General features: G+C 38.1%; 1 protein-coding gene across 2 annotated transcripts in view; it reads right to left on the reverse strand.

Annotated features, from left to right (window-relative positions):
• The window catches only part of LOC139765454 (afadin- and alpha-actinin-binding protein B-like), a 60,457-nt gene extending 43,210 nt beyond the window's left edge, over positions 1-17,247 (reverse strand). The window contains exons 1-5 of one of the 2 annotated variants that reach the window (XM_071692835.1): positions 17,111-17,247; positions 14,351-14,515; positions 10,806-10,985; positions 7,496-7,627; positions 2,394-2,462 (exon numbers count right to left, since the gene is read on the reverse strand). In XM_071692835.1, the coding sequence (XP_071548936.1) occupies positions 2,394-2,462; positions 7,496-7,627; positions 10,806-10,985; positions 14,351-14,515 (546 nt within the window). In that variant the 5' untranslated portion in view covers positions 17,111-17,247. Of the gene's footprint in view, positions 1-2,393; positions 2,463-7,495; positions 7,628-10,805; positions 10,986-14,350; positions 14,516-16,504; positions 16,595-17,110 lie in introns of those variants that run through there. The other variant, XM_071692828.1, reaches the window with a different exon arrangement.
• Between the last annotated feature and the right edge of the window lie 1,615 nt (positions 17,248-18,862).

The following is an 18,862-nucleotide window of genomic DNA, read 5'->3' on the forward strand; positions in this document are numbered from 1 at the left end:
TCAGGCAAGGGACCTGACAGGGTGTCCCATCAGGATCTTATCTTTAGGCTCCCCTCTTTGGCTTCCTTCCCTCTCTTTGTTCCCTCATACCTAGCTTCCTCCCTGGCCAATCTATCTCCACTCAGCCTTTCCTACTTTCTCCTTAAACAGTGGTGTCCCTCCAAGTTCTGGCCTATCTCTTACACTTGTTCTCCTTTTTATCAACAATTTCCTTTTTCTGCAAATAACCTAATGCACTCATATGCTAACAATTTAACACTGCATTCCTCCATATCCTTCAATTTCGCTCCTCTTACTCAATCTGCATCTCTTCTCAACACAACTTCTTCAATAAATTTAAGAATTGGACAAGTTATCTCAGTGGGGTAGATGATATTTGGTTAAGGTTAATGCCTGCAAGACCCAATTTCTACCAATCTCTCTGTCAAAAATTCCTTATAACTTTCCTCTCCTCTGACAGTTTTGTAATTCCACTTCTTGACTCAATAAACACACATGACATTACTGTAACATCCACTCTTTCTTGGTAGCCCCAAATCATAGAAATAGCCAAGTCTGCCTCTACAAAACTGGGAGCCCTGTTTGGTCAAAGAATCTTCTTCCAAACAGCTGCTCCATTTCTAGAAAGGACTGATCCTTCCTTGTATGGAGCATTATTCTCCTGTCTGGGGTGGTTATATGTCTGTATCCTTACTTGACAGAATTGAGTCAAAAGTAGTCAGACTTATAAACTCAATCATGTTAACTTCAAAACTTGACCTGCTTGCCCTCCATCGCAATTTTTTGGTTCACTTTTCCTCTTCTGTAAGTGTTACTCAGTTATTTGCTCCAGTAAGCTGGTTGCTTGTGTAACCCCATCACTAGTTAGACCACACAATACTTGGCAAGCTATCACATCATATGATTGCTGTACAACCGCTGGCAAGTCAAGGGTGGGTCATTCTGATAACAGTTTCTTTCCCTATGCCTTGAAGCTTTGGGACTCTCTACCCTTTCATGTCTTTCCCAATAACTATGACCTGGCACATTTCAAAAGGCAGGTTTTCACTTCCTTCAAAATTTTTAAATACTTTACCTTGTCTCTTCTTTTTCCCTTTCATTAACTTTTCTATACTTCAACCAAGGCCCAACCTTGATGTGGACTTCTATCTGTGACTGGAGTCTAAAAAAGAAAAAGAAAAAAAAGAAAAAAGAAAAAAAAATCATTCCTCCAACTTGCATTTAGTTTTCACTTCTGCCAAAAACTATAGCAACAATGAGGTAGAGTATTCTTTTAAACAAAGCATATATGACAACCTCTTCTTGCACTGACAAGTCTCTGTTCTTCAGCCAAAAGTATATCTAACAACCCTCATACTACCACTTTTGTTCTTTTTTCCACTATAACTCAACATAGATGACTATTAACATTCTTTCAATCTTTGACAAACCTTTTACTAATTCTATGTAATACTGATAAACAAAAAATGAGCCATTAAAAGACAAGGGTCTGAGCCAGGTGGAGACCTAACAAATTTGATAATGAAAACATTAACTTCACAATTCTATGTCCCTTCCAAAAGTCTCTCTTTTGTACTGTTCAAAGAGAACCTCCTTCTTGACATAAGCCACTGACTCTAAGAGAAACACTTCTGAACAGTCAAGAGCCATGGGTCGCTTTCAAGAATTCTTAGAGCTTTCAAAGTGTGAGAAAAGGGTATAATAAGCTGCAAGGATTTGTGAGAAGGACTTGGGCACTAACATCATCCTGGACCTATTGACTAGTTCCCAACTTAGAACAGCAATGGACACCTACTGTCTGCAAGCAAATAATACAACTGCATTCAAGTTCACTGATCTGGCAATATTTAATGAGCTATTCAAATAACACAAAAGGCTAAAACTGCAATATATGATTCTCCAGTTTAGTCACTGCTGAGATGAAAGGCAATGTCCAGAGGAGAGCAACAAAGATGGTTCTAGAATTGAGAAATGAGTTGCAGATAAAAGGCTATAGGCCATACATCTGCCCTACCTTGGAGGAGAGAAGGATGAGGGTTGACCTGATCCCTCCCTTAAAGTTTTTCAAAACTGACTGATGACACTTGGTGAACACTTCTTCAAGAAATGTAAAGATAGAATAACCTGAGGACTTAACAAGAAATAAGGCAAGAAACTTCTTAAGAAAAATGTTAAAGTCTTTTCAAAGTATAAGAGTGGAAGGAATTGTTTCATAGTATGTGTACATAAGAGTGAAAGGGACAAATAACTGAAGACTTGGTTAATGCATGCAGCATACAAAAATTTACTAAGTTGTAAAACAGTAGAGAATGTTAAAGAGATGTGATACAATGAGTGCAAAATATTTGGTAAAGATAAGTAGTTACAAATGCTAAGGATTAAATGGTAAATACCTCTTTCTTCCGTAGTTCATGCTGGTGATGTGCTTCTCTCTGCTGCAACACACTACCCAATTTCCGCACCTGTATAAATCAAGTCCTTTAACTCATATTTCTCTTTACATATGGTGGATCAAGTATTAACAGCCTCTCAATTCACCTATACACAACATCAACCAATGTCCTGTGTGCCAAAATGAAACATGAGTTTTTTTTTATCATAAGCACTTCACACTAATGGGGAGGTAATAACAAGTAGTGGTGATGTGAGGAGATAGAGTGAGTATTTTGAAGGTTTGTTGAATGTGTAAAATGATAGAATGGCAGATATACAGTGTTTTGGTTAAGGTGATGTGCGAAGTGAGAGGGTCAGGGAGAATGATTTGGTAAACAGAGAAGAGGCAGTGAAAGCTTTGCGAAGATGAAAGCTGGCAAGGCAGTGGGTTTGGATGGTATTGCAGTGGAATTTATTTAAAAAGGGGGTGACTGTATTGTTGACTGGTTGGTGAGGATATTCAATGTATGTATGGCTCATGGTGAAGTGCCTGAGGATTGGCGGAATGTATGCATAGTGCCACTGTACAAAGACAAAGGGGATAAAGGTGAGTGTTCAAATTACAGAGGTATAAGTCTGTTGAGTATTCCTGGGATATTATGTGGGAGGGTATTGATTGAGAGGATGAAGGTATGTATAGAGCATCAGATTGGGGAAGAGCAGTGTGGTTTCAGAACTGGTAGAGAATGTGTGGATCAGGTGTTTGCTTTGAAGAATGTAAGTGAGAAATACTTAGAAAAGCAAATGGATTTGTATGTAGCATTTATGGATCTGGAGAAGGCATATGATAGGGCTGATAGAGATGCACTGTGGATGGTATTAAGAGTATATGTTGTGGGAGGTAAGTTGCTAGAAGCAGTGAAAAGTTTTTATCGAAAATGTAAGGCATGTGTATGAGTAGGAAGAGAGGAAAGTAACTGGTTCCCAGTGAATGTCCATTTGCGGCAGGGGTATATGATGTCTCCATGGTTGTTTAATTTGTTTATGGATGGGGTTGTTAGGGAGGTGAATGCAAGAGTTTTGGAGAGCGGGGCAAGTATGCAGTCTGTTGTGGATGAGAGTGAATGGGAGGTGAAGCAGTTGTTGTTCGCTGATGATACAGCACTGGTTGCTGATATCGGTGAGAAACTGCAGAAGCTGGTGACTGAGTTTGGTAAAGAGTGTGAAAGAAGAAAGCTGAGAGTAAATGTGAATAAGAGCAAGGTTATTAGGTACAGTAGGGTTGAGGGATCAATTGGGAGGTAAGTCTGAATGGAGAAAAACTGGAGGAAAAGAAGTGTTTTAGATATCTGGGAGTGGATTTGGCAGCAGATGGAACCATGGAAGTGGAAGCGAGTCACAGGGTAGGGGAGGGGGCGAAAGTCCTGGGAACGTTGAAGAATGTGTGGAAGGTGAGAACATTATCTTAGAAAGCAAAAATGGGTATGTTTGAAGAAATAGTGGTTCCAAAAATGTTGCGAGGCATGGGCTATAGATAGGGTTGTGTGGAGGAGGGTGGACGTGTTGGAAATGAGATGTTTGAGGACAATATGTGGTGTGAGGTGGTTTGATCGAGTAAATATTGAAAGGGAAAGAGGGAAGTGTGGTAATAAAAAGAGTGTGGTAGAGAGAGCAGAAGAGGATGTATTGAAATGGTTTGGTCACATGGAGAGAATGAGTGAGGAAAGATTGACAAAGAGGATATATGTGTCAGATGTAGAGGGAACGAGGAGATGTGGGAGACAAAATTGGAGGTGGAAAGATGGAGTGAAAAAGATTTTGAGTGATCAGGGCCTGAACATGCAGGAGGGTGAAAGGCGTGTAAGGAACAGAGTGAATTGGAACAATGTGGTATACCAGGGTCGACGTGCTGTCAATGGATTGAACAAGGACATGTGAAGTGTCTGGGGTAAACCCTGGAAAGTTTTGTGGGGCTCGGATGTGGAAAGGGAGCAGTTGTTTTGGTGCATTACACATGACAGCTAGAGACTAAGTGTGAACAAATGTGGCCTTTGTAGTCTTTTCCTAGCACTACATCATGTGCATGCAGGTGGAGGGGGTTGTCATTACATGTGTGGCAGGATGGCAACAGGAATGAATAAAGGCAGCAAATATAAATTATGTACATGCATACATATGTATATGTCTGTGTATGTATATATGTGTATATGTTGAAATGTATAGGTATGTATATGTGCATGTGTGGACATGTATGTATATACATTTGTATGTGTTGATCCATTTTTTCATCTGTTTCCTTGCATTACCTCGCTAATGCGGGAGACAGCGACAAAGTATAATAAATAAATAAATAAATATGCTTCACACGTATGTATATACATGTGTATGGGGGTGGGTTGGGCCATTTCTTTCTTCTGTTTCCTTGCGCTACCTCGCAAACGCGGGAGACAGCGGCAAAAAAAAAAAAAAAAAAAAAAAAAAAAAACAAACTTTTAACAACCACATTAATTCTATTCACCACATAAGGCTAAAGTCTACCTGCATTCACCTGTGTAAAAATTGGTTCACTTGAGTTAAAAAACACAATAACTATTTTGACAATTTTGTATAACAAATGAGAGAGATCAAAGAATTATAATGTCCCTTTAAAGCGACAATTACTGTGACATCCTGATTTTATCAAAAGGACATTCCAATTTTTTGTGGCTTTCATGTAAAGTATGAAAGGTAGATTTATTCTGCATTCATGCATCAATTTCATACAGACTGAAAATGACTTATGTTTTCATAATTATACCAAAAAAACAAAAAAAATTGATAGAAGGACTGGATTTACACATCAGTATGAAAAAATGATGGGTAAAGCATCAACTTACAAAGGCACTCAGATGAGCTCCAAGGTTAGCCTGTTCCATGGCTGATGAAATTGAAACTGGATAAAAACAAACCATCGAGGATAGGTCAAAACAAGGATAGGCCTTAAGTTAACATTATTAAGAAGCAAAAGTGTTATTGAAATCTGTGAATAATTGGAATCTGGGGATTGCTACTCTATCTAACATGCCATTATTATCTCATGTTAATCATGGAGACAAACAGTCTGCTTGCTTGCAAATGATAGAATTTCGTTTAAGTACATGGATATATAACTGTTCAGCATGCTATTCACAACTTAGACCATTAGAACATGCTTCTAAAGTTTGGTTACTGCACTTATTGAAGCATAAAGATGCATGAGAGAAGGCCCAAAGAAAGACAACAAAGATGGTATCTGAAAACATAGAGCACATTTACTTTGAGAAGTTAAAGGCAATAAATCTGCTTATCATAGAAAACAGAAGAGTAAAGGAAAATTGACTATTTTCAAATATTCAAACTTGTCTCAGGATGTTAACAGTCCACAGTTCTTTTAAATTGTGCACTGAAACAACCTAGGTAGCTACTGAGTTGGCTTTGCACAATACTTTCTCCACACTGTCAGTCTACCTTCAGCCATGCCAAAGACAGTACATTCCTTTGACTTTCCTATACAGGAAAAAGAGTGGCTTTTGCAAGATTTAAAGGACTAGGGAGATGACAATCCTGAAGTAGTTGATGATGATGATCTATCCTTGAATAATGTGGATAGGGAGTTCATGGACACTGGCTCTTCAAGCAATAACAGAGACCAAAACAAGGCAGCAGCTAGCAATTTTATGTTTGATCTCTTAACTTTTGGCAGGTCTAGCAGTGGTATTTTGACAAATATAGGCATTAGTGATTATATAAACTGAAGTGGACTATTTCTTGATGCCTTCTGATAAATAATCAAAAGACTAATACAGACAGAAATGAACAAACAAATTTTGAATAAGAAAGACACAATAAGAGTAAATTCACCTTCCCACTTTGCAAGATGAAAATATGTAAAGCTAAAAGAAAGGGTTGTGTAATGCTGCTGCCTCACTCTGAAAAATAGGATATAAGTGAGTATTGATTAAATTACCCCCTTACTAAGACTCCAAGTTTCACAAAAAAAAAAAAAGACATGAAAGTAAAAGGCGAGTAGATGAGTCGAAAACTATTAAGTGTCAACGAAGTTGCCATCATGGAAAACTTTATAATTTTTCTGCTAAGGAAAAATTATCAATAAATCACAGAGATAGTAACATGAAAAGCTTTACTCATGAGATATAAAATGACAATAATGATTAATCAATTGTTGGATTAAAAAAAAATTACCAGTAACACATGCCTTACTTGGGCCTTACTCCCACACCTCTTAGCACTTCGGGTTGACTCAACTACAAAACTTCTGCACATTATCAAAATGATCGTAGGGACAAAATAGAAATTTACAGTGATTTTCTTCGCCCATATGAATACCTTTGAAACTGTAGGATCAAATAATCTTTTTATTTTTTTATTTTTTTTTTTCCCGCTGTCTCCCGCGTTTGCGAGGTAGCGCAAGGAAACAGACGAAAGAAATGGCCCAACCCACCCCCATACACATGTATATACATACGTCCACACACGCAAATATACATACCTACACAGCTTTCCATGGTTTACCCCAGACGCTTCACATGCCCTGATTCAATCCACTGACAGCACGTCAACCCCGGTATACCACATAGATCCAATTCACTCTATTCCTTGCCCTCCTTTCACCCTCCTGCATGTTCAGGCCCCGATCACACAAAATCTTTTTCACTCTATCTTTCCACCTCCAATTTAGCCTCCCACTTCTCATCGTTCCCTCCACCTCCGACACATATATCCTCTTGGTCAATCTTTCCTCACTCATTCTCTCCAAGTGCCCAAACCATTTCAAAACACCCTCTTCTGCTCTCTCAACCACGCTCTTTTTATTTCCACACATCTCTCTTACCCTTACGTTACTTACTCGATCAAACCACCTCACACCACACATTGTCCTCAAACATCTCATTTCCAGCACATCCATCCTCCTGCGCACAACTCTATCCATAGCCCACACCTCGCAACCATGACCCTTTTTATATAACTTCAAAAATATAAAGTCTCAGGTGAAAAAGGAAAACTATGATAATAAGGTACTAAACTATCTAAATGTTCATATCCCCGATAAAGAAACAAGTGTAATCTTTAATTGAAGTAATACCTCTTCTTTTTCTGCCTTAAGTTTGGAGGCTAAAGCTTTGCTGACAGAGATGGCTTGTCTTTCCTTTTCTTGGGCATCACACACCAGTCGTTCTTTTTCCTCAACGCTCCCTCGAAGATCTCGTATGTTGTTCTGTTGTGTTAAGATTATATAATGTTATTTCCTGAGAGAGTTTTTAAAATCAGGAGAAAAATCAATGTAGTCTGATATAAAAAGCTTAAAAGATTTACTTTCAGTCATATGTAGTCAAAGTAAATGGGCCATGACAACAAGCAAAACTACCTCAAGTACTAACCACTGTCTTCAAACAACTACTAACTGCAATTCAGCTGTTTACAACTCAAACTCTAGAAAAATGTGCAACTGTTTATGATCTCCTTTAGAATCTACTTCTGCTTTCAACTTGTATACAAGCTGAATCCAGACATCAACTGATAAAAGAAAAACCAAGTTCATCAGCACAACAAATTGGGGGAATGGATGGTATGATTCCCTTTCTTCCACAAATAACCAAATGCCCTCATATGCTTTTGACTTGATAATGCATTCCTCTACATCCCTCAAATATGCTCCTTGTTCTCTCACTTGATCTGCATCCAATCTCGACACAACTTCTCAACATTTACACATACAAAGACATATACATATATATACACACGTACATATTCATATTTGCTTGCCTTCATCCATTCCTGGCGATACACCGCCCCACAGAAAACATTATTGCTACCCCATGCTTCAGCGAGGTAGTGCCAGGAAAAGATAAAAAAGGCCACATTCGTTCACATTCCGTCTCTAGCTGTCTTATGTAATGCACCAAAACCACAGCTCCCTATCCACACCCAGGCCCCACAGACCTTTCCATGGTTTACCTCAGACATTTCACATGCCCTGGTTCAGTTCACTGACAGCATGTCGACCCCAGTATACCACATCGTTCCAATTCACGCTATTCTTTGCATGCCTTTCACCCTCCTGTATGTTCAGGCACCGATCACTCAAAATCTTTTTCACTCCATCTTTCCACCTCCAATTTGGTCTCTTGCTTCTCCTTGTTCCCTCAACCTCTGACAAATATATCCTCTTTGTCAATCTTTCTTTACTCATTCTCTCCGTATGTCCAAACCATATCAACACACCCTCTTCTGCTCTCTCAACCACACTCTTTTCATTTCCACACATCTCTCTTACCATTTCATTACTTAATCAAACCACCTAATACCACATATTGTCCTCAAATATTTAATTTCCAACACATCTCCATACACCCCTATCTATAGCCAATGTCTCTCAACCATATAACATCGTTGGAACTACTATTCCTTCAAACATACCCATTTTTGCTCACCAAGATAATGTTCTCTCCTTCCACACATTCTTCATCGCCGCCAGAACCATTGCCCATTCCCCCACCCTGTGACTCACTTCCACTTCCATGGTTCCACTCTCAGATATCTAAAACACTTCACTTCCTCCAATTTTTCTCCATTCAAACTCATATCCCAATTAACTTGTCCCTCAACCCTACTGAACCTAATAACCTTGCTCTTATTCACATTTACTCTCAAGCTTCTCCTTTCTCACACTTTTTCAAACTCAGTCACCAACTTTAGCAGTTTCTCACTCAAATCAGCCACTAGAGGTGTATCATCAGCGAACAACAATTGACTCACTTCCCAGGCCCTCTCATCCCCAGCAGACTGCATACTCGCCCCTCTCTCCAAAACTCTAGCACTTACCTCCCTAACCACCCCATCCATAAACAAATTAAACAACCATGGAGACATCACACACCCATGCTGAAGACCAACATTCACTGGGAACCAATCACTCTTCTCTCTTCCTACTCGTAAACATGCCTTACATCCTCGGTAAAAACTTTTCACTGCTTCTAGCAACTTACCTCCTACACCATACACTCTTTAAGTCCTTCCACAATCAAGCCTATCATGTGCCTTCTCCAGATCCAAAAGTGCTACATACAAATCCATCTGTTTTTCTAAGTATTTCTCATACACAATCTTCAAGGCAAACATTGGAAGCTCCAGTCACAGTCAAAAATCCACATCAAGGTTGTCTTAATTGAAATATAGAAAAGGTTATGGAAAAGAGGAGACAAGGGAAAGTATTTATACATCACGATGGAAGTAAAAACCAGTCTTTTAAAATATGCCAGGTCAGTAATTGGGAAAGACATGTGAGGGAAGAGAGTTCCAAATCTTGAAAGTGTAGGGAAAGACACAATTATCAAAAACCCCAGAAACATCTAAAAGTAGATCCAACTCATTGCTAAAGCCAATCCCTGATGAACCTTGAATGGACAATTATTCATGGGGTATCACACAGGTGACAAACAGTACTGTAGAATTCAACAAGCAAGAATGTAGTATGCATTATGCACAAGCCTTGCCATTTGGGGACAATATCATCATAACACCTCTTAAGCAGATAGGTACTCTCTCATCACCTGAATAAGTGTATGCAAACACTTCTATCTGGATTTCTTTCTGCCAAAGGATGCTATCATAAGAAAGTAAATATGTTCATTCATTTATTTTCAATTTACATTTTTACTTTTCTAAAGATTTTCTAGGAGTTAGGCTGCCCTAAAGAGGTATCTAAGGGATGCATGCAGTATTAGGAAATGGGAAGGAAATAGTAATGCTGAAATATACAAAAGATGTGGGATGTCAGAAATAGGATAACAAATTAGGTGTGGTGTCAGAGAGTGGGATAGGTGAAATGCCTTAAAGTGGTTTGGTCAAGAGTGGTTCATAAAATACATATTGAGATAAAAGGTCAAAGATGGGAAAAAGACAGCCAGCATCATGAAAAGGGAAAAATTAGGTAATATATTAGGGAGAGGACCAGGAAGGTGTGAAGGAGATGATGTGTATTTGAACAGGGCAACCTAAACACTTTTATTACAAGGCAACTCATCCCCAGGAAGGAATTCCCCTGGGAAACACAGCACCTGAGACACTAATCACCAGATAAGCCTTCCTTCTTTCTCTTCCTCAAACTCAGCTTTCCAACTACAATTCATCCTTTCTGATCACAACTCCTAAGCCTTGAACTCATCAGCAGTTTCTAAGTCTTCTTTTAAACTCAAAAAACACTGTAACTACCATTTTCTCCATCTAAAATTCTATTACACTGCAATGCTCACTATTCTTAAAAATAAAATCTTTGACCTTACTTTAATATAGTTTAAATATCCTCCCTCTGTATACATCAATGAAACCAACCAGTCACTCCCCTCCTCCTCTGAACCAGCGGACAAAAGCTGAGCTATAAGTAATATTTTTACCTGAAAGTGATTAATATCAGCAACATCTCTTCTCCTCTGGTCATGAAGTGTATTGCTATCTCTGACAGATGTGCGGTAAAGCTGTGTCACCTCCCAACAAGCATTCACCAGAGCTACAAGATTAACTCTCTGGCTTGCTGTTTCAATGAGTGGACAACTGAGACCCATTCCTTGTAGCTCCTACAAGAAAAGTTGTTAAATGTTAGAATCAATGACAATGCTGGTGATGATACACTGAATTTGTGTAATCATGTGCACAGATGTTAGTAAACAGAAATCTGAAGTAAGCCAACACAAAACTTTTCATTTGCAAATCAAAAATGGTCTTGTGAAAACAGAAAATAAAGAATAAAAATGAAAAACTGAATTATTAATTATGCAGTGAAGGAATTTGTACATGATATTGCATAAATAGGAATAAATCATACATCTTGCAGCACCTACCACCCTAAAACTCCAAGTTAGATAATGCATTACACTCACAAATGAGTTTTAAAGTATTTCTATATCTGCTTTGTAATGGTTATGTTCACTCGTAAGACAAAAACTTACTAAATATAAGTACTGTACCTGGTTGTGTTGTATGGGGAGGGAGATCTACACTCTTGCAGCCCCATCTCTTAATTTTCTCTACAATCATACAATGTTTTGAATTTCTGTATGCTGCCCACATTCAAAATTTCATAACTTAGCTAATTCCATTCATTAGTTAATCTTATACAACTTTACAACTTCTCTAGCATGTTTCTTGTTTAACTTCATGCAAAACCCTGTGATTGTTATATACTTGCACCTTTTGAAGAAATGTTCACTGATTACATCATCATGTTTAAAGGTTATGATCAGATCACTCCTTACCCTTCTCTTTTCTATGGTGGAAAAATCGAAGGCCTTTAACATTTTCCAGGAGCTTAAATCTCTTAATTCTAGCACCAACTTTGCTGCCCTCTTCCAGACCTTCTCTATTAGTATTTCATGTTTCTTTAAATCTTGTGGCCAAACATGAGAAGCATATTCTTGATTTGGCCTAAGATGTGAACATCATACAGAATATTTCTTTATTCATATATCTGAATGCACTTCTGATATTTGCCATCTAAAATTTTGCTTCCTTTGCTATTCTCCTATGGCAAGAATCAGGTAACAAGTTAGGGATGATGTCAAATCCTAAATCTTTCTCACACATGGATTCCTGAAGTTTAATTTCTTCTAAAAGTTTGCTTCCTCTGCTATTCTCCTAAAGCAGGAATCAGGAAACAACTTAGGGATGATGTCAAGTCCTAAGTCCCTCTCACTCATGGATTCCTGAAGTTTAATTCTTGCAAGATAATATTCATACCAAGGCCCTGTTTCATTCTCCCATCCTCATTACTTTATTCACGCTGAATTTCATCAACCATATATCACACCCACTTTGGAGACTGACTACATCCATTGTAAGTTGAAACAATCTTACTGACCTTTAACTTCCTTCATATCATAAGCAGAAGGTTTACTGAAGTGAAGGTTTGCAAGTATTGTGTAAATACATACAGAAGTGTGTAGATAGCACTAAGAAAATTACTTACACAATACCTAATTTCTTTTTCTTTCTTTCAAACTTGATTAGCCCTTCTTGCATTAGCAAAACAGCACCAGGAACAGATGATGCCCTAATACCTAATATATGTATATAACCAGATGGACATTCCCAAAATATGCTTGCAAGTAATTATGCTAAGAATGAAGAGCCCCCTTCAGCAGGATTGTATCATTATTAACAGATGAAAAGGAATACAATCTCAAAGAAATTCTCACTCCAAATTAGTCCATCCTTTCCCTGCTAATGATATGCAACAGAACCTTGATGCACAAGTAAAAGGGATCTTGTGGTCATATCACATAAAAATATGAACGACCAAATGGACATGTGAATGTAAAGAATAGAAAATAATATAAAAAATTGTAATATAAACCATTAATGAAGGTGTTTGTGCATGATACAATGTAAACAAGGATATGTCATACACCTGGTAGCACCTAATACCCTAAAACTTCAAGTCTGACAGCTCATAACAGTTGTAAGTCGACTTTCAAAACACTGTTCTATTCACTATGTAATGGTAGTGGTAAAATTCATTGGTAATATCAAAACTAATTGTTGTTTATTCTTTTGAAAGGTACCACACCTGGGAGTAGTCTCAGGTTCTACGCTTACTGCAGTAACTTGCCCAGGTATATGGCATCAAAACACAAAGGTGATGTGACAGGTACGGATAGCCACCACCATTTGTTCATTGATCACTGGCAGCAACTCAGGCTTAATAAAACTCAATATATACAATGAATGACTATGGCATCAAAAGGTATATGTTTTGATGGCTATGGAAAAGTTTCGATAGCTTTATGGTCCTAGGAAGTTAACTTTGTGACACCGCTTGGAGTCACAACCACAGGGTTGAGAATTTCAGATCCAAATGAAGCCTATAATAGAAAATACAAATATAAATCAGTTACCTTCCACCCATGTGCCCTCATTATCATGGAACTTCACTTCCAAAAACTTATAAAAGCCATAAGAAAGCAAGTTTTAGTAACTTTACATATATATATAAACTATTACAGAAAAATTCAATTTTTAGGAATTTTAAAATTCATATGCTATTTCTCCCCTAGATGAATTATCAAAGGGGGTAAGACTTAGAGTATAAACTTAATTTCTCAACTTAATCCTCATAATCCCAAGACATTTTGCCCAGTCATTATCTTGTCTCAATTGAAACTGTCATCGAACATGTGGCTTGCATTAAATCACTGGTTCTGAGGACATTAGGCAATCTCTATTTCATCATATGGGCACATATTTTGCCCAGAGTACAAACATATCCTCTGACTTCATTGCATATCAAATATGGAGTGATACAGGCCTCAACCTCTCAAGGCTGATTAACACCTCAAAATATACTGACTTTTGCACTATCCCACCGAGTTTACATGTCATTTACACTTTTAGGTATCTATGAAGTAACACAAAGGCCATTTTTTGTAACAGATACCTGCAGGCAAACATAAAACAAACACATTAATCTAAGAATTTCTAAACAATTAATGCTGCACCGACAGCATTTATAAAAAACAAAATTATCTGAACTTCCTACACTTATCTTTTATAATTGACAAGAACATAGTCATCATTCCATTCCTTTTTCTTAAGTACTCAAAAAAGCCAGGGGAACCTGTTTAAATGTCTGATGAACTTAAAACCCACATCTGCACACACACATTTCTAATTTACAATAGTTCCAACATCCACTAAAACCCTCTCAGTTATCTATATAACATCAATGAAAAGGAATTTTCTTCAAAAACTCTTCTGATAAGGTAGGTAATCCTTTGCTATGTATTTCATATAACTCTTATACCACATGCAATATACAAAGATGTGTTCCAATCCAGGAAAAGGTTTTTCATCCAGTTTTGTCTCAGTGACAAAAGCTATCTTATACTCAGCTTAATCTTTAATCAATCATCTAAAAAAATACAATTGACAAAACCATCATACTTACTTGTGACAGGTAGACCACAGCACTTTTTAAGTTGGCTGTGGTACAAAAATAAGGAAGGGATTCCAGTGCTGAGGAGTTCCTCTGTAACTTTGCATCTCCTGTCTCTGTGGCATCACACAATGAAACCCAGTAGCTCAGTTGACCTCGCCTTACTTTCTCACCCATCTGCAAGATCAAAGATAAACAAAATCATGATGACAAATGATACTATCAATATCAAAGATACACAAAAGAAAGCTTACAAATGTTCTCAATGTAACTAATTCTATATTTGGTATACACCTATATCTACATAACAGGGAATTTCCTCACTTGGCTCCCCTCTCTCTTCCTTCTTTTGGAAAAGCAAAAACTGGAGGGGAGGATTTCTAACCCCCGGCTCCCTCCCCTTTTACTCGCCTTTTACAACAAGCAGGAAATATGTGGGAAGTATTCTTTCTCCCCTATCCTCTTTCATTCTCTCCAAATGTCCAAACCATTTCAACACACCCTCTCCAGCTCTCTCAGCCACACTCTTTCTGTTACAACACATCTCTCTTACCCTTTCATTACTCACTCAATTAAATCACATCACATCACATAGTGTCCTCAAACATTTCATTTCTAACACATTCACCCTCCTCTGCATAGGCTTATCTATAGCCTTGCAACCATATAACAATATTGGGACTACTATTCCTACAAACATACCCATTTTTGCTCTCTCAGATAATGTTTTCTCTTTCCACACATTCTTCAGCACTCCCAGACCCTTCACCCCCTTCCCCCACCCTATGACTCACTTCTGCTTCCATTGCTCTATTTGGTGCCATGTTCAATACCACATATCTCAAACATTTCTTTTTCCCTAGTCTTTCTCCATTCAAATTCACCCCAACTAATCTGTCCCTCAACCCTGCACATTTACTCTCAACTTTCTCCTTTCACACACTCTTCCAAACTCAGTCACCAACTTCTGCAGTCTCTCGCTCAAATCAGCCATCAGTGCTGTATCATCAGCAAACAACAACTGTCTCACCTCCCAGGACTTCTCAACCACAACAGACTGCATTTTGCACCTCTTTCCAAGACTCACATTTACCTCCCTCATGACCCCATTCATAAACAAACTGAACAACCATGGTGACATCACACACCCCTGCTGCAGATCAACCTCCACTGGCAACCATTCACTCTCCTCTCTTCCTACTCGTACACAAGCCTTACATGCTTGATATACACTCCTCATTGCTTCAAGCAACTCTCCTTCCACACCGTATGTTCTGTAAACCTTCCACGTGGAATTTACATCAACCTTATCATATGCCTTCTTCAAATTCATGAATGCCACACACAAACCCATCTGTTTTTCTAAATATTTCTCACATACTTTAAAGTAAACACTTGATCCATACATCCTCTACCACGTCTGAAACCACAATTCTCCTCCCCAATCTGATGCCCTGTATCTGCCTTTACCCTCAATCAATACCCTCCTACATGATTTTCCAGGATTACTCAACAAACTTATGCGCCTAGTTTGAACACTCACCTTTATCCCCTTTGCATTTGTACAATGGCACTATACATGCATTCCATCAATCTCAGGCACTTCACCATGATCCATATATACACTAAATATCCTTAGCCATCAATCACCAAAACAGCCCCCCTGCCTCTTTTCACTAACAATGGAAAGGTCTTGAGCTCCTTTTTAACCAAACTAGTTACAATGGAGTTTCATTCCATGGATGGAGGAATGTGAAATTAAGAACACTGACGAAAATCATATCAGTCAATATGCTATAGTTAGTACACTACTGGGTCTACATCTTCAGATTTGATGTAATAAATACAATAACTCAAAATTAGGCAGAACTTTGAAGATCAAGCAAACTGAAAGGTTCCATCTAATAAAGTGAGTAAAATCACTGAAGAACAGAACCCATAAAAATCTTATCTAAGTTTCCAAAGGAGCATAAGGTAATACTTGCCTGATTTTCACTGCAGGGTCTGCTTTTATACACATCAAAAACTAAGTAAATTTCAGTTGGGAGGTGGACTGCATTTACTACCACACCTTGTATACTGTCACCAACTCATACAATTAACCTGCCTCAACACAGAGAAAGTATTTCATTTCTAACACATCTAGCCTCACCTTTTCACACTCACCCGAGATTCACATCCATACAAAACTGTAGGGAGTATCATATCTTCAAACATACTCCATTCATGGATTATCTTCATCTCTATTTGTTTTCCTTCGTTCAGTATGATTTAGCTCCACATTTCCCCTCGTCTTTAAAATCCTCCTCAGATACGTCGACAGGAATGATCAAATTTACTTCAGTCAACCCTGCCGGTACAGTATTCTCATTGAACCGTACAAAATCGATTGATATGAATTTCGTCAATATTTCTGAGTTCAAATCGCCGCGTCCTTAAAGTACAACTTTAACATTGGGTAACAATTTTCATTGCCTTACGGTGATGGGTGTTTGACACACTCAGAGAAAGGGTCCTCTAATGACCTGAACTACACTTGGACCTAGTAAATTAGACAGAGAAGTACTATGGTCGATCCCTATAAACTTTACACTAGGAGTAAGAGCGAATTTACAGGTGAGAACAAGCCACATAACATTACACGTCACACACTGCGACACTTTGGGTTATCACACTCTCGAGTATACCTCGTAAAATATACCGAATATGAATTGCTTTCAAACCTCAGTTGATGGAACAACGTCTCAGTGAAAGAAGTGACACCCAACATACCTCATCCTTTTGACTATGACGTGAAAAACGTGTACCATTGGAGGGGCGTCTGCAGCGGCACACGATTATTTTTGTTTACCTTCTGCAGCAATACAAGTACTGCCAGACACCGCCATCCACACTACCAATACAATCCCCCTTGCAAAGATAATATCTATATCATATATATAGACATATAATTCAAAGAGGGGAAATAATCTTATTATTGAAGAATTATTAGATAATGCACTTTATTCCGTATGTCTTGCTGCCGATCGGTATTGCTCTGTGCCAAAGTGATAATCACAAGGTGGCCATGTGGTGCTGGTGATTATGATTCCAACCAGAGTAATTGATGACATATCATTAGCGTTGTTGTGGCGTACCTCACCGCTGTACATATGATCAAACTTCATTAACGATAATGATAAAAGCGAGAAAATAAAACTACGCATTGAATAATGATAATAAATGATAACAATAAATGACAATAATCATAGTGGTAGTAGTAGAGGTAATAGCATTAGTAGCAGGGGAAGTAGTGGTAGTACTACCTGCAGTAATGTTATAAATTATCATTATCACAAAAATAATCGAATGGGGTACTGTGTACAGAGGGAATTGCAAAACGATCAATGCTATAGTTTGTTACTTTTACTATCATGCTCAAAGCGACGTATAGAATAATAATGATACTAATGATAATAATGATAATACTAATGATAATAATAATAATAATAATAATAATAATAATAATAATAATAATAATTAACTATTGATTATATCCTTATTACCATGCGTATGTTAGTACTATAATTATCACTACTCTTATCATTATTAGTATTAGTGCTACTACTATTCATTTTATCTATTATACATAATCGCTGTTTCCCGCATCAGCGAGGTAGCGCCTTAAAACAAAGAACGGCCCATCCACTCTAATACACATTCATATACATTTACGCTTTATGTAGTGTTATTAATATAACCATCATTATCTGAAGTCGTCAGGGGAAACCACGGAAGGGTCTGTGGGGCTTGGATGCCGATAAGGGACTGATACCGATATCTTCTACATGGCAGTTGGAGAGCGGATATTAGAGAGTGGATAAGAGCAAATGAAGCCCTTCTTTGTCTGTTCCTGGCGCTACTTAGACATGTGCGAAACAGGCGAACAGGTATTTTAGTCAGTGGTTCCAAATATGTTAGCAGGTCTTGGAGGGTTAAGAGGATAAATGGTTATTAAGGAAACGTAAATTATACTATAACATTACTAAAATCAGCTTGTATATACCTAAACTCTGTATCCCGCTGTGCTCTGTGGTTTCTGCCTCAAGCATGTACCGAATGTCCAACCGTAATATGCATCATGTAGGGGGTCGCTACCTCCTGGGAACATCCATTGGCCGCTGCTACTAGAGTTTGATTGGGTCCTTCAGGCCTACACACACAGACAGGAAGGAAGTCCCATCGCGTGTTTTTTAAGAGCGAAAAATCACCTGCTCTTTCTTTAGAGCGAGGGAACGAAAGATATAGGTGATAAATCTAATTCATCACCAGCCTTCCGTGGACTTGGTAAGTGTGAGTGGGTCTTTGCATAATGATGTGGGAGAGTCATGACAGTCATGAGCTGTATTGCTCAGGTATGATCCCCAAAATTAAGACTTTAAAACGCAACTCTAAAAGTAGGAGGAACTCTTTAGATTAATGAGGTTTTAATCTTATGGAAAATTCAAACCTAAATAGCATCCTACAATAGAGGAATACGATCTC

The sequence above is a fragment of the Panulirus ornatus genome, chromosome 4, assembly GCF_036320965.1.
Source record: "Panulirus ornatus isolate Po-2019 chromosome 4, ASM3632096v1, whole genome shotgun sequence".
NCBI lineage: Eukaryota > Metazoa > Arthropoda > Malacostraca > Decapoda > Palinuridae > Panulirus > Panulirus ornatus.